Source organism: Corvus cornix, chromosome 6 (assembly GCF_000738735.6).
Source record: "Corvus cornix cornix isolate S_Up_H32 chromosome 6, ASM73873v5, whole genome shotgun sequence".
Taxonomy (NCBI): domain Eukaryota; kingdom Metazoa; phylum Chordata; class Aves; order Passeriformes; family Corvidae; genus Corvus; species Corvus cornix.
In genome coordinates, this window is record NC_046336.1 from 14,096,781 (window position 1) to 14,111,170 (window position 14,390).

At 61.2% G+C, this 14,390-nt stretch overlaps 1 protein-coding gene across 4 annotated transcripts; it reads right to left on the bottom strand.

The window, feature by feature from the left end:
• Positions 1-125: 125 nt before the first annotated feature.
• CRTAC1 (cartilage acidic protein 1) lies at positions 126-13,575 on the bottom strand. 4 transcript variants are annotated; one of them, XM_039554254.1, is made up of 16 exons: positions 13,510-13,575; positions 9,642-9,838; positions 8,257-8,453; positions 7,190-7,320; positions 6,412-6,568; positions 5,687-5,821; positions 5,244-5,389; positions 4,921-5,057; positions 4,193-4,275; positions 3,588-3,688; positions 3,337-3,505; positions 2,697-2,842; positions 2,522-2,564; positions 1,935-2,078; positions 655-780; positions 126-333 (listed from the first exon to the last, which is right to left on the bottom strand). In XM_039554254.1, the coding sequence occupies exons 1-16, from the start codon at positions 13,552-13,554 to the stop codon at positions 203-205; spliced, it is 2,088 nt and encodes a 695-aa protein (XP_039410188.1). In that variant the 5' UTR covers positions 13,555-13,575; the 3' UTR covers positions 126-202. The 4 variants fall into 4 exon arrangements, with proteins under 4 accessions (XP_039410188.1, XP_039410190.1, XP_039410189.1 ...); XM_039554256.1 differs by lacking the exon at positions 2,522-2,564 and having other exon boundaries at positions 241-333; XM_039554255.1 differs by lacking the exons at positions 126-333; positions 655-780 and adding an exon at positions 1,081-1,720.
• Positions 13,576-14,390: the final 815 nt, after the last annotated feature.

Here is a 14,390-nt window from a genome sequence, read left to right on the forward strand (position 1 = left end):
TGCACAGAGCCCCACCAAGGTGAGCATGGGGGAAGGGGGATGATGGGCTGGAGGGGGCAGTCTCAGGGAGTAGGGTCAGGCCTGTGTAGCAGTCATGTGGCCCTGGGCCAGGGACACTCAAGGAATACAGTGCAGGAAAGGGTTTATTCAGTTGGCACAGTGCTGGGGGGAAGCAGGGAACACCTGGCTGTACCAGAGCAGGCTAATTGGGATGCCAGCAGCGTCCACCAGCACCCAGGGAGAAGCCGTGGTGACAGTGGCAGTGAAAGGAGCCATGGCTGTTGTGGCAGATATGTTCGCAGGGGCCAGGCTGTGCCTGGCACTCATCTATGTCTGGGAAAGAAGGGGAAAACGTCAGAGCTGGGATTGTCTGGCATGGGCAGGGCAAGGGATGGAGAGGACATGAGGGGGGCAGCTCCAGGGCTGGGTGAACCTGGGACACAAAGGCAGGTGATCCTGCCACTGCTTGGTCCCAAGGCTGCTGGGTGGCAGATGTCTCCTTATTCCACCAACTCCTGCACAACCACAGTCTGTCCATCCTTCCCCCCAGCACTAGGGCTGCGAGCACAGCTGGGCACCCCTGAGCATCTCTGCTGCCAGGGCAGCCTGGCAGCACCCCGCAGCGGCAGGTGGCTGGGCACTGCAGGTACTCACCCAGGCACCGGCTGGCAGCCGGATCAAGGGGACGGAAGCCTGGGTGGCAGAGGCAGGTGTGGGCCCCAGGGGTGTTGAGGCAGAGCTGGCTGCAGTTGTGCAAGCCCTGAGCACACTCATCGATGTCTGGTGGTGGGGAAGAGAGCAGTGTGGGGTTATAGCATACAGTACAGCCCTGTTGCTGGGGTGCAGGCAGGGCTGCTTGCTGCACCCCAGCGCCTCCAGAGCTGCACATTTGGCTGAGGCCCCAGTGCAGAGCTGGGCCAGGGCCACCATCATCCTCCAGCCAGCTCCCAGCCCTGGGGTGGGAAGAACTGGGGCAGGCTGGGGGTGCTCCCCATCCTGGGCTCCTTCCTCATGCAGCCCCAGGGCAGGGTGGGCAGAAGCACAAGCAGAGCCCTGCCCTGCAGAGCTCAGCAGACCAGCTTAATAGATGGGATATAAGTTTATTGGGGGTTCTCTGGGAGGGGGGCTGGAAGACTGTTGGGACTAAGCAGGGTCTGACTCCAAACAGTAGGGTCAATACGTTAAAAAACAGACCAGGAGGGTCCTGCCTGCCCCTGCAGGGCTGGGAAGACCCTCCTCTGCCAGGGCTGGGGAGGTGGTTCCCATCACCGAGGAGGGAGCAGGCAAAGCACACACGTCACAGGCCAAACCAGCAGGCACATGGTACGGTATTGAGGTGACAGAGCAAGCGACCACCAAGGAGGTGCCAGCGTGGCAGGAACAGCACTGGGGCAGTGGGGTGCGGGGGAAGGGGCGCTGCCAGGCCGCCCCAGGGCTGCTTTCCCAGAGATGGTGCATGGGACAGCCAGGTCTGTGCCCATCCCACGGCAGGTCACCCCAGCATATCCCAGCTGGCACTTCTAGGGTGGTTCAACATGGACAGAAAAAGAGAGACAGGCAGAGGCCAGCCCATCCTTCTGCCCAGGCTGCTCTGGCACGGGCAGGGATTAAAGTGCATAGACGCAAAGGCAGAGTCCGAGGACTAGAGGCAGGAGGGCAGTGTGGGGGGGCCCAGGCCAGCTCCCAGTAGAGGGATATCCCCCGAAAAAGGCCACTTGAGCTGCACAGAGGAGAGAAGGAACAAGAGAGAAAAAGAGAAAGGGAAGGGGAATCAGTGACAGCTCAGTGGGAGGCACAGATAAACAGACACAGAACCACCTGACAGGTTGCAGGCTGTGGCCTGGCCTTTGTCAGGGGTGCAACAGCATCCTAGGGTGGTGCTTTGGGGTTGATGCCAGCTGGCATGGGGTCAGGGTGTCCCAGCTATCACTCACCCACGCAAGCTGTGCCATCCTCATTTGGCTCAAAGCCCCGGCTGCAGCGCTTGTTGCTGCGGCAGCGGTACCCACCATAGGTGTTGATGCAGATGGGCTTGTCCCGGGGACAGATGAAGGGGAACTCAGTGCACTCATTTGTGTCTGCAAGAGCGTCCTCAGTGTGAGACATCTGGGCAGGGAGCTCAGGGCTGCCAGCCCATCCAGTTTCCTCCGTATACTGGATAGTCACCCCAGTGGTAGCCATGCATAAACCATGCCTCTGCCCAGGAGGCTCACAGCATGGCCACAGCCACCCTGCTGCATCCCTGCTGCCCCTCCATCGCTCATGGCTGCAGCACAAAGCCTGCCACATGCCAGCCATGCCTCCTGCCCCAGCACTGTGCTCTCACTGCTCCCTGTGACACCATGGTGTCCCTCTGGAGCTGTACTGCTGTCCCATTCCCAGGCCATGCGCCAGGCAGGCAGCTGTACCTGGCACTGAGCCATGTGGCAGGCAGCCACCTCCCAGTCTCAGAGTGTCCCCCAAGGGGCTATGCTACAGCATCCTGGGTACAGGCACACCTGTGCCTCCAGCAGCCACTCACCTACACAGCGTCCATTCTCGTGCTGGGAGAATCCCTGCCCGCACTGCATTTGGGGAGAAGCAGAGACCACCGGGATGGGGAGTAATCAGCCCTGGGCAGCCACTGAGCCAGCAGAGCCCAGCCCCTTGTTCCTGTCCCCAAAGTCTCGTGCCCTATACCCACACCTAGCCCTCACCTCCAGCGGGGCAGGCATGAGTGGCTCCTCCACATCCAGAGGGTAGGGGATCTCCAGGACAGAGTTGGTCTCACTGCTCGCCACAGCTCGTGACACCACGCGGCCATCCGGCCAAGTCACCTCCAGGCTGCTGGCTTCGTCATGCCCTGCAGGCGGGCAGCCCATCAAAGGGAGGGTCTCCGGGATGGGCAGGGGCTGAAAGGAGGCCAGCGGGGTGGTAGGGATGGGAGGGGCAAAGCCTTCCCTTGCTCCCTGAGCCCAGCTCCAGCTGCTCATGCTGACAGCCCATGCACAAGGATGTACTGAGGGGTGTACACGGGGACAATAGGATGACCTGCCAGTGGGCAGGGGCCCCCTACAGGCTTGGCTTCTGGATATGCTGCACCAGGGGAGAGTTAAAGGGCAGGGAAAGCCCTAGTGCCTGGGCAAAGCAGCAGGCAGGGGCTGGGGAAGGGGGCAGCTTCCCCTTGCACCACAGCTGCAGTGGCTGGGCACCCTGCCCACAACCTTGCACGGAGCCCGCTAAACCCAGGGTGACAGGCATGGGTGATTACTGTGGCAGCAAATACGGCCCCTGCCCACCCTGGGGAGTGCCAGAGAAGGCTGGGGGTGGAGGCAGCCCCTTGACCCCCTGGCTCACCCAGTCCGAAGTGCGCCACGGGCTCCATCTCGCAGAGATAGCCAGAGCCACCGTCGATGATGCGCAGGTGGGCCCCACTGCGCCGCGTGAACAGCACCACTTTGGCCCCCCGTGCAAAGGCCCCGAAGCGGGTGCGGGGGATGACACGCAGCCAGTTGTTGCTGGTTCCCTGTGAGGGAGGAGGGAGCAGAGAGACTGAGCTGGGAGGGACAGAAGGGATGGGTACAACACAAGGACTCTGCTTCACTCACCTGGGTGCCCCTGAAGATGGAGATTGGCTGTGCCATGGACTCGCCATGGGATAGGATGAGATCCAGCATCCCATCGCCATCGAAATCTGTCACTGCACCTCCTGCAAGGACAGGATCATGCTGTGCCTGGCCCCATGTCTCCCAGCACCAGACTTTGCCGCTGCTGTGGCCTTCCCCTGGCAACAGCAGCAGTCCCGGCCACGCAGGGACAAAAGGGAAGATGGGGTGACTTCAGTGCAGGAGTAAGGGCCTCTGTGTGGTTGGCATCCTGTAATCAGGTGCAGTGGAGGGGACAGGCAGCACCTGGAGGGCTGTGGGTGACAGGGAGCTGCCTGACTGCCTCCCAAACGCAGAGCTTGCTTTGAAAAGTGGGCACCCAGGAAGGGGCCCTCTAAGAGTGCATCCCTGGGTACTGGAGGTGGCACTGTTGGCTAGGTACAAGGGGAGGGAGAAAGCATGGGGCCATTCCTGGGTGATGGGAGCTCCAGCCTGCTGGTGGGGAACAGGCAGATAACTCAGCCAGGCGTGGGGCATCCTCAGTCATAGAAGGTGCCAAGCAGTGCTGTGGCAGATGGACTTCCCCTGCCAGAGTGGGGTGGACCCACCTGTGCCCCGTCCCTCAGGCTCCAGTGCATCCCCTGGATTCAGCTCTTCCACGATGGGGTCTGAGTGTTCTCTGCGGATGAGCCTGCCGAGGACACACACAGGCTATTAATGCCAGCTCCTGCAGTCCTCAGAACCTTCCTGGGCATGTCTGTCCCCTCCTGCAGAATCATGGTAGGGGTGGCAGCCCTGGTGGCTATAGGGTGTGGATGAGGGATGTGACTGTCCCCTCCTGCCTGTTGGCACATCCTCACTCCATGCAGGGGCAACAGGAGTTTCATAAGAGCTTCTGGGTGTGAACTGCAGAGTAGCAACACCATCTGTTGCATCCCTCTGGAACCTGGAGATGTCTCCAAAGGACTCCTTGCCAAACCCCTGCCCTCTACCCACCCACAGGTGCAAGCATCAGGTAGACAACCAGCTCCCACCACCCTACACACCAGACAAGGAGGTGCCACACAGAAGTAATGAAGAATTGACCCCCACAATTAACAGGAGCCATGAACGAGCTTCCACAAGGCTGCTAATCAGCGGTGCTGGGGACCCCAGGGGCTGCTGCAGGCACGATCACAGTGACTGGTAATGATGCCAGGAAGGGCTCAGTCACGACGCCTTTTATTAGCTAAGCCCGAGCCGTGGCACTGCTGGAGAGGAGCCCTGCGAGCCTGGCTGTGCTGTGAGGGCTGCTCGACTCCCAGAGCAGGGCGCAGGCTCCCCAGCGGGCTCCTACCGGAACAGGCGGTTGGCGGAGGAGCCGCGGTAAGCGATGTTGTTGAAGAAAACCTCCAGCTCCTGGTCATTGTCGAAGTCGGCTGCGATGACGGTGCGGACGGGGGACGGCATGGAGAACTTGGGGGTGGCGATGTCCTGCATGAGGCAGGGGCATAGCCTGACAACAGGCACAGGAAGCAGGACACCGGGTCCTGCTTTCATACTTCGGGTCCCCTCCTAACTGGGAAGTGGGGCTCAAAGGCAACTCAGAGTGAAGGCAGCCCCCCTGGCCGAGGTGGCTCAGTGACAGAGCCATCAGTGCGGGGGGGTCCCAGCCCTCACCCGGAATCGGACACGCCCAGGAGCTCCACTCTGCAGGTAGAGGCGGTGCGGCCCGTTCCAGTTGCCATACACGATGTCCACTCGGCCGTCGCGGTTGAAGTCAGCCAGCGCCACACCGCGTCCGTGCTGGTAGGGGTCATCCAGCCCTGGGGAACCACAAGGGGACAGGGGGAGACGGGAACCCCTCCCTGCCTCCTTGTCCCCAGCACACCTCCTAGGATGTGCTGCATCGTCCCCAACAGGTCCTCCACGCGCAGGGTTGCATCCCTGCGCTGAGGGATGCCCCGATGCATCTCAGTCACTGAACAGCGGTCAGTGGGGCTCTGGGTCCCTAGGGCTGTCCCTTCCCCCTGCACTCGTCCAGTGCAGGCAGGGACAGGCAGAGCCAGCCCTGCTTTGAGGTCCCCAGCGTCTGGGTATTCCCCCCAGCTTCCCCTACTCACCCACAGCAGCTGCCACGTCCCTGTATGTCCCGTCCCCCCAGTTGTGGAAGAGGAAATTGGGGCTGTTCTCATTACCACAGAATATGTCAGAGGCACTGTCGCTCAGGATGGGGCCCACGGCCACCCCACGGCCTCCTGGGGACAGCAGCCCAGGGTGAGGAGACAGCTGCCCCACGGGAGTTTGTGCTCCCCATGTTCTCTCAATGATGCCCACCTGGTGCTTTGAAGCACCCTCCCCCCCGCGCCCCCGCGGTGTCCCATCCTTGCCCACCTCCAATCCCTCTCATCAGGAGCTAATTGGGCCTGGCAGCCGCTTGTGTCACTCCCAACCCTAATCACTGCCATCGCCATGGTGACAACACTCCTAATTAGTGACAATTTACCGCTGGGGCGCGCAGCGGTCCCCGCGGTGGTGGGGCAGCATGGGGCGCAGGCGGGCCCCTTCTCCCCCACGCCTACGTTCCAAACCCCGCTGCCTGCCCTGTGGATGCTGTGAGGTCTGGAGGGATCAGCCCCGGTGATGGGGGGCACAGGGGTCCTGCCAGGCGTGCATCCCATGGTCCTGGTCCCTTCCACGGGCCGTGGGGCTGCCACTAGATGGGGCAGTCAGGCAGCCCAACGCGTGGCACGGACCTCCGGCTGCACTGCCCTGACACAGCGGGGTCTCACGCTCGCCCTGCCCTGCAGCGCCCCGTCCCCTCCGCAGGGCCACAGCAGCCAGGTACCTGTGTACTTGCTGACGCCAGCCTGGGCGGCCACATCCACCAGCACCACGACACCACGGGCAGGGTCACTGGCAGCCACATCCATCTCAATCAGGGCATGGGGGCCCACGTTGCCGCTGGCATAGTTGGCGATGTAGATGGAGTACCTGCCGGAGCCCTGCAGCCGGCAGCACCGCCTCAGCACCCACCCACCCACAACTCATCTCCACGGGGACCACAGGATGCCTGCCGTGAATGCTCTTATTGCTCCGTGGGAGCAGGCACTGCTACTGTGTCCTGAGCAAGAGCTCTGCAAAGCCCATGGCAAGAAGCATCCCGGGAGCAGGGATGTGCCCCATTGCCTCCAGGAACTCTCTGGTCACAGTGCTGGCACGGGGCTCGTTATGCCCCCTCCCTGCATCCCCGGTGTGCCAGGTCCTCCCAGTCTCCACCGCCCCCTTTGTCCCGTGCAGTAGCTGCACCCTGATTTAGCGATAATCATTTGGAAACAAACCGCTGGAGGAGGAGGACGAAGAAAGAACAGGTGACAGGAACATAAATCACCCCGACAGGCACGTTTATCAGCTGGTGGCAACCATGCGGACAGGCATCCACAGTCTCTACAGCTGGGGGGGTTGCCAGCCCTGACAGTCAACGGGCAGCTGGGGGGCACCCCTAGCCCGAGCCGGGGTTGGGCTGGGATGGGCAAGGGGAGTGGGCCCCCAGGACCCCACTGGAGGGGCACTGGGAGTGGGAAGGGGGCAGAGATGCCCGTGTAAGCAGAGCCCTGCCTGCTCACCGTCCGGTCCACGCAGGCGACGGAACGCCCGGCAAAGCGGCTGGCCACGTCCCGGTTCACCTCGTCACTCAGGATGTCCTCCCAGCGCCCATTGCGGAGCTTGAAGAGCTTGTCTGTGTAGGTGGCCATGCCTGGGGGAGGGGGCACAGGTCAGTGGGCTCCAGCACCCCACCTCCTCCCTGCTTTGCAGCAAGAGAGGCTGTGAAAAAGGTACCCTCTTTCCAGAGCATCCCAAATATCTGCTGCCCCTGCAGCCCCCTACAGTGCCGTAGGGCTGGGTGGGTGCTGCTCCAAGAGCCCCATGACCCTTAAGGGCCACTGGGAGACATACAGAAGAATCAACTCATTAAGTTAAAATACATTCCGATGGGGCACAGCCCCGTAGATCATCCCCAGGAAGGTAAAAAAAAAAAAAAAAAAAAAAAATTAAAGAAGAAATCGATTCAGTGGCAGGCACAGTCAGCGAGCTACACTGCTCCTGACAGCGCCAATGGCAGAGCCTGATTTAGGGACAGGTGTGCCAGCAGCCACCGCCAGCCCGGGTAATTAGGAGCACCAGGAAGACAGATCTGCTGCCTGGAGGTCAGGGACACAGGGCAAAGCTGGACTGGAGCACCAAGCCAGGGAGCTCTGGGGATTCCCAGGGCCAGACTGGAGCACGTAAGTCTTGCTCCCACTACAGGCACGCCAGGAGCAGGGACAGCACTAGAGGGGCAGTCTTAGACCTGACTTGGTCCAGCAGGCACAGGAGAGCCATGAGATCAAAGGGCACAACAGCTGCACAGCTGGGATTTACAGTGCAGGGTCCCCAAGGCAGGACAGCCCTGGGGGCAGAAGGGGATCTTCTGTCCCACTTGGGGTGCCGTGAAAAGGGCGATGGGCAGCTGGAAGTGCTGACTCAGTGGCTGGCTGGGCTCAGTGTCCCACCCGTGCTGCCATCAATCAATGGAGCCACTCAACTGAGAAATTAACTCCAGCCCGCACACATCCCTCACACACCGAAGGTCGTGGGCAGCCATGCTGGGGGCTCCCCCCGAGCCTGGGGCTCGGCTGCTGGCAGGGCTCACCAGAGAAGGCATTGTTGGTGTTGAGGAAGTAGATCTCCTCACGGCCATCACCATCGATGTCACAGGCTGTGACCCCAATGGCGTTGCCCTGCCGGTCCCGCAGTGCGTAGTACGGGGAGCCGCGCTCATCCTCCGCCACGTTCACCAGCCGCCCCTGTGCCTTGTCATACTTGAGCACCAGGTTGGGGCCATTGTACCTGTGAATGTCAGCAGGGGTATTGGCTTCCCAAGGCTTGGGGACAGAATGAAAGCCCTTGTCTCATCCCTGGGGGCACATTAGCTGTGATACTGGATTTTCCCCATGATGGACACTGCAGAGACCTGCACAGTCCATGGAGGTCAAGGACCCTGTCAAGCATCCCATGTCTGGCAACAGCAGGGCAGCTGTGGGGGGCCAGGCAGATAGCAGTACAGGATGGGGTGCAGGTCCCTGCTCGCAGAGCTTTCCCAGGGCAAGGAAACCAGCATGCAAGACAAATCTGCTCAGCATGGTGCGTCCCGCTGGCTCCTCGCCCGCTCCTGCCCAATGCACCAGTAAACAAGTTATACAACATGCACCACAACTGCTTACAAAACCCCAGCTGCCTTCTTGACTCAGCACAGCTGGGAGTGGTGGCCCAGACCTCTCCAGGGTTCCCAGTGCTGCCCATGTTTTCCTGCCTCAGTGATGCTGAGAGCAGCAGCAGCAGACTGACTGCCTGCCACTTGCACTGACTGCCTGGCATCTGTGAAGGTAAAAAACACTCTCCAGGTGGGCACACCTGTGTGTGCAAGCCTCCTTAGGAGTGAGGATGGTGGTATGTACACAGACACCCTGCAGTAACAGCTCACAGCAGTGCCAGCACACACTCAGAACTTGCACCATGGTCCCTGCTCTTCCTGACCAGGGCTGGACCGGCTGGCAGCAGCTGCTTTGTGTCCAGCTCCACTTGGGCACTGGCAGCACAGCACATGGCTCCCTGCTTCCCTGGCTCCTGCCAGCCCTTCCCAGCCATCACTCCAATAAAGGACTATAAAAAACCTCCAGCCAATTAACTGAATCTCCGGAGAGCGCTGAGTCCTGTCAGCAGAGCTGAGATGGCTTGGGGACACGCTGGCTGTGCACTGCAGGGAGGACCCCGGCTGCTGGGCAGCTGCCACCGCCCCACAGAGCAGGGACTGATGGGGGCACTCACGTGGTCCTACACAAGCACTCAGCTGGCATCGACACCCTGGTGGGTGCACGCACACACAGAGTCACTAGTGGGTGCATGCAGACCCTAACCCACCCACCTTTGTGCACAACCCCCCCACAGCTGGCCACAAGACCACAGAGGAGGGAGGAATTCCTGTCCCTGCAGGGCCACCAGTCCTGCTGCCACTGAGGCATGAGGTGCACCACTCACCCTGCCACCACAATCTCGAAGTCACCATCGGCATCCAGGTCAGTGACAGCCACGCCATAGTTGAGCTGTGTGGGATTGCTGTCATAGTCAGGCGGGAGAAGGCGGTGGGTGACAGCTGCAAACATGGGCTCGCTGCGCTGGGAGCCCTCGCAGAGCCAGGCCAGGGACAGCAGGCACAACGCCAGCATCCTGGACACCTGGGAGAGACCTACAGCCCATCAGTGCCAGGAGGAGACTCTGCTCCACGATGCCCAAGCAGCCCCACTGTCCTTGCATAGGAGACTCTCTCTTTGCACTCCTTGCCAGAGCACCCCAGCCTGCACCACACCACCTGGCCCTTGGGCACTGTCACTCTGGCATCCCCATGCGTGGACTGTCCTGGGTGCTGTTCACCCTGGGGACAAGATCACACTCCAGTGAGCTGGGGCTGAGCAGCAGCCCAACCTTGGGAGCCCATCCCATTAGAGGGACTGGGGAGGCAGCAGGAGCACTGTGGGGGGCTGACAAAGCTGGGCTCAGGCCCAGCTCGCTCTGCCCTAAGGGGCCACAGGCATCCAAGGTCCTGGTAAGTCAAAATGTCAATCACTGCTCCCTTGGCAGGATCAGAGGAAGAAGGCATTCACTGGCCTGAGGAGCTTGTCTTCTTGACAATTGGTCTTCCAGAGCTGGGGAAGTCCACAGGGAGAACATGGGGATACTTTAACCAGGTTACTCCCATGTGCCTCAGTTTCCCCATTCTGCTGGAACTGCTCCTCCCAGCGTCTGTGCAGGGTGAGCTCCTTCCAGCCAGGCCAGGGAAGGCTTCTGCAAAGGGATGCAGCCATGAGAAGATGCTGAGAGGAACAGGAGACTGGGAGGAGAGGCTCATTTAACCTGGACTGCGGAGGACAGCGTCTGCCAGCACTGCTGGCAAGGCTGCAGAGATTTTGGAGCTGGCTCTGACCTGGCTGTAGCACAGGTGATGAGCAAGATGGCACTCAGTAGGGCTACCCCTCATCCCAAGCCAGGCAGTCGCCTCCAGAGGGGAAGAGCCCAGAAATGAGCTGTGTCCCCAGGCTATGGGCATGAACCCACATGCCTGCACTCCAACTGGGAGAAAAAGTAGCCTGGCCCGCTCTTGCAAACTGGAGGGATGGCTGGGGCACCTGGCCTGCAAGGGGACAGTGCTTCGTGTTACAGTGCCACCTCCCTGGGCAGGACTGCCCTCCCCAACCAGAAACAGACCCCCTGTACAGGAGTGAATGACCCCATGCTTTTGGACTCTGACAGCAAGCCAGGGAAGCTGTGGCAGCTGTGTGGTACCACATGCCCAGCTTGGAGAGTGGAAGGTGCCCAAGATTTAGATCCTGGCAGACCGACTGAGTTGTGAACAACCTGCTGCTGCCTCCCCTGGGGATGGGAATGGTCCCAAGGCTCTCTGGGGGCTAGGATTCCCCTACCACAACTAAATAGCTTCCAGACCCATGTGGCTGGGCAGGAAGGGGCTGTTCTCCTCTGCAGAGGAAACCTTAACCCTCCTGCCCACAACGCCCAGAGCCCTGTATGCCATTGCACCATTGATCCCTTTCCTATCTGACCCCATCTGTACCCCAAGCACAGCTTCAGGGGGTGATGTGTGTGTGTCCCCAGCTCTACCCTGTGCTGCTCCTATTCTCTTCCTGTCCCCATTACCCTCCCATACTGTCTGGAGCAGCTCTTGAGGGGCAGGAGCATGGATCTTTCCCTGGTGCAGGGGTCTCATTCAAGACACATGTGATGGGGACGGGGTTGATTAGGTTGTTCAGGGATTGGAAAGTCCCTGGCTGTCACTCTGCAGTGCCAGACAGTGAAGGAGGGGGAGCCTTAGCCACAGCCTCACTCTGGGCGTGCCAAAATGAGCATGGGGGAGAGCCACTGACGTTGTGGACATATGGGTTCAGGGCTGCCACATGAGCCCCTGGCTGCAGAGCAGTGCTGCCTCACTTGCAGCTGCAGCCAGGCAATGGGTGGCTGTCCCCAGGCCATTGACAGGGCTCCCTGCCTTTCCCCACTCCAGCTCCCACTCCCCAGAGCCTGGACTGTTACCCAGGTACCCCCCCTGCCTCATCCAGCTGCAGCTGAAATCCCTCCAAGTTGGATGGAGCTTTTCCAGGAGGAAACAATATTCCTGATTGGAGACAAAAGGCTTTTCCCAGTGGATCTGGTGCTTGGTGCCATGGGGAAGAGATGTCTAGTCTAGAGCCAGGACATTTTGGGAAGGGGAAGGGAGGGAGACTCAGGCTCTGCATGTCAGATGCAGAAAGGCCTCATCATTCCCAGCATGCTGTTGATAGAACCACAGTCCCAGCATGAAGCTTCACCTGAGGTTTGGGGCTGTGGGGTTCTGTCTGTATGCAGGGCAGACCTCAGTCTATCCTGTTCCAACAGAGTCATGTCCTGGCTTGTGTTGTGGCATCTGGTGGCAAGGTCACCCCAGGGTGCTTCCTCAGTATGGCTAGTGACACAAAGCCAAGGTGCCAAGCAGGGGCAGAGGCACTGGGAGGATGTCACAGGCACCCATGCAGGGTGCAGCCAGGCAGCACAGGGGGAGGGTGCTGGCCCCATGGCAGGGATGCAGAACGTAGGGTTCATCTGACCCCATGCATTGCCATGACTGACAGTGCCCCAGTGGGGAGGGTGGGATGGGACTGGAAAGGGAGCCATGGGACAGGCAGGCAATTGTGCCCAGACCCCTCACCACAAGTGATGCTGTCCCCAGACCTCCTCATTGTACACACATGGACATCCCCAGCCCCTAGTCTACATCATGGGGAAGGTGGGTGCTAGTTCCCTTTGTGGCCACCCCATCCCACACATCACCGTGACATTGCTGCCCTCCACACCACGCACCCCAGTGATGTCATGCTCCACCACTGCAGCAACATCCCACCACGGGCCGCAGTCACCTCCAGCACCTCTACGACATTTCTTGACATCCTGCAGCGAGGGCCTCACTGCACCCCAAATGCACCCCAAAGTGGTGACAACATGGTGACATCACAGCACCTCATGCCACCATGTTGGATGTGCCCCAATAACATCATATTCTCATTCCTGCTATTCCCAGGCTGCCACAGCTGTACCTGCCAGGGCAGAGGACAGGCAGGAGATGTCCCACACAGCCCTCTTCCACAGCAGCTGGCCTGCCCAGAATACCAGCAGTGCCCCTCCACAGCACCTCAGTCCCAAGCAGCCCAGACCCTGCAGTGCCTCTGCTCCAGCCAAAGCCCATGAGCCTGGGTCCTGCTGCGACGTCTGCTCGCTGCTGCGAGCCTGTCCCTCCTATGCAGGACTCCTCAGTGCTGGACCTGGCAGCCAGCAGCAGCTAATGCAGTGTGGAGATGAGCAGTCACCTTAGCCTCTGAGCTCACCCCAGAGGGACACCAGGTCCTTGGGGGGCTCAGGCCCAGAAGCACACAGCCAGCCCCTTCTCACACAGGCAGGTACATGGCTGGACCCCTCTGCCCCCTGCTCCTCCATGGGCTCAGCCACGACCAAGCACAAGTGCCGCTACAAAGAGGGGCCGTCCCTCGCTGCTCACCGCCCTGCTGCCCCTGCCAGCGCTCCCCAGTCCCAGCACACACCTCCCATCACTGCACAGCCTTTTGAGCACGGTCCTCCCCAGCCCAGCATCCCTCCATCCCCATCTCATCCTTCTTCCCGTTCCCTCCCAGCTCACTACCCCGCATCCCTTCTACGCCACGGGGACAGGCTACGTGCCCGCGGTCCCGCTCCGCCCTCCACCAACTTCTCCCCGGGCCGGTGACCGCGCCGGAGTTGAGAGCCGCCCCTCCCCGCTCCGGAGTCCCCGGGAAACTTGGCGGAGCAGCAAAACCACACCGCTACTCACGGGCCAGGGGGGCCGCCCGGCGCCCCCACGGCGGCGGGAGCGCATCCCGCACCGCCGCCTCGCCGCCCGCCGCGCCTCCCGCCTCCGGCAGCGCCTCTCCCGGCTCCCGACGGGGCCGGTCCGGCCGCGCGGCGCCTTAAGAAGGGGCGGCGGCGGCGGCGGCGAGCGGGGCGGGGGGCGCCGCTGCCAATGGGGAGCGCGGGGTGGGGCCGCCCGCCGCCAGGTCCGGCCCCGCGGTGCTGCGGGGGGGCACCGGGGAGCATCGCCCCGGGCACCGGGCCCGCCAGCGGTGCGGGGCTCCGGGAGGAGGGGGGTGTCCCGGGACGCCGGAGCCGCCGCCGGGAGTGTCTCCCCGCTCGCTGCGGTCACTCCGGGGGTGCTGGATGGGGAGAAGTCGGGACATGGCTGGATACGGCTCCCCAACTCCTGTAAGGGCAGCCGGCGTGATGGACCGAGCAGAGCCAGGGACCTGACCCGGCCTGGGGGCGGCGGGGGTCGGGCACAGGAGGAGGAAAGAGAACGGAGCTGGGCACCCCCCTGGTGCAACACTATTTCATTGTAAGGGCAAGGGAGAACAGTTTTAAACTAAAAGAGAGGAGATTTGGATTAGATGTTAGAAGGAAATTATTCACAGTGACAATGATGAGGCACAGGAACAGGTTGTTCAGAGAAGTTTTGGGTGCCCCATCCCTCAGTGTTCAAGGCCAGGCTAGATGGGGCCATGGGTTACATGGTCTAGTAGGCAGCATCCCTGCCCATGGCAAGGGGATTGGAACTAGATGATCTTTGAAGTCCCTTCCATCCCAAGCCATTCTATTGTTCTATGAATCTAACACTCAGCCACTCCCAGAGGGGTCAGCACCTGCCTGTGCCATCACTGT

Excerpts from the sequence above, each read along its gene's own strand:
- CRTAC1 (XM_039554254.1), bottom strand. The coding sequence starts at position 13,554 with ATGCGCTCCCGCCGCCGTGGGGGCGCCGGGCGGCCCCCCTGGCCC. Across the intron at positions 5,058-5,243 it reads CTGGGCGTGTCCGATTCCGG|GACATCGCCACCCCCAAGTT; the intron begins GTGAGGGCTGGG and ends TGCCTCATGCAG. Across the intron at positions 2,565-2,696 it reads TCATGCCTGCCCCGCTGGAG|TGCGGGCAGGGATTCTCCCA; the intron begins GTGAGGGCTAGG and ends CCCCAAATGCAG.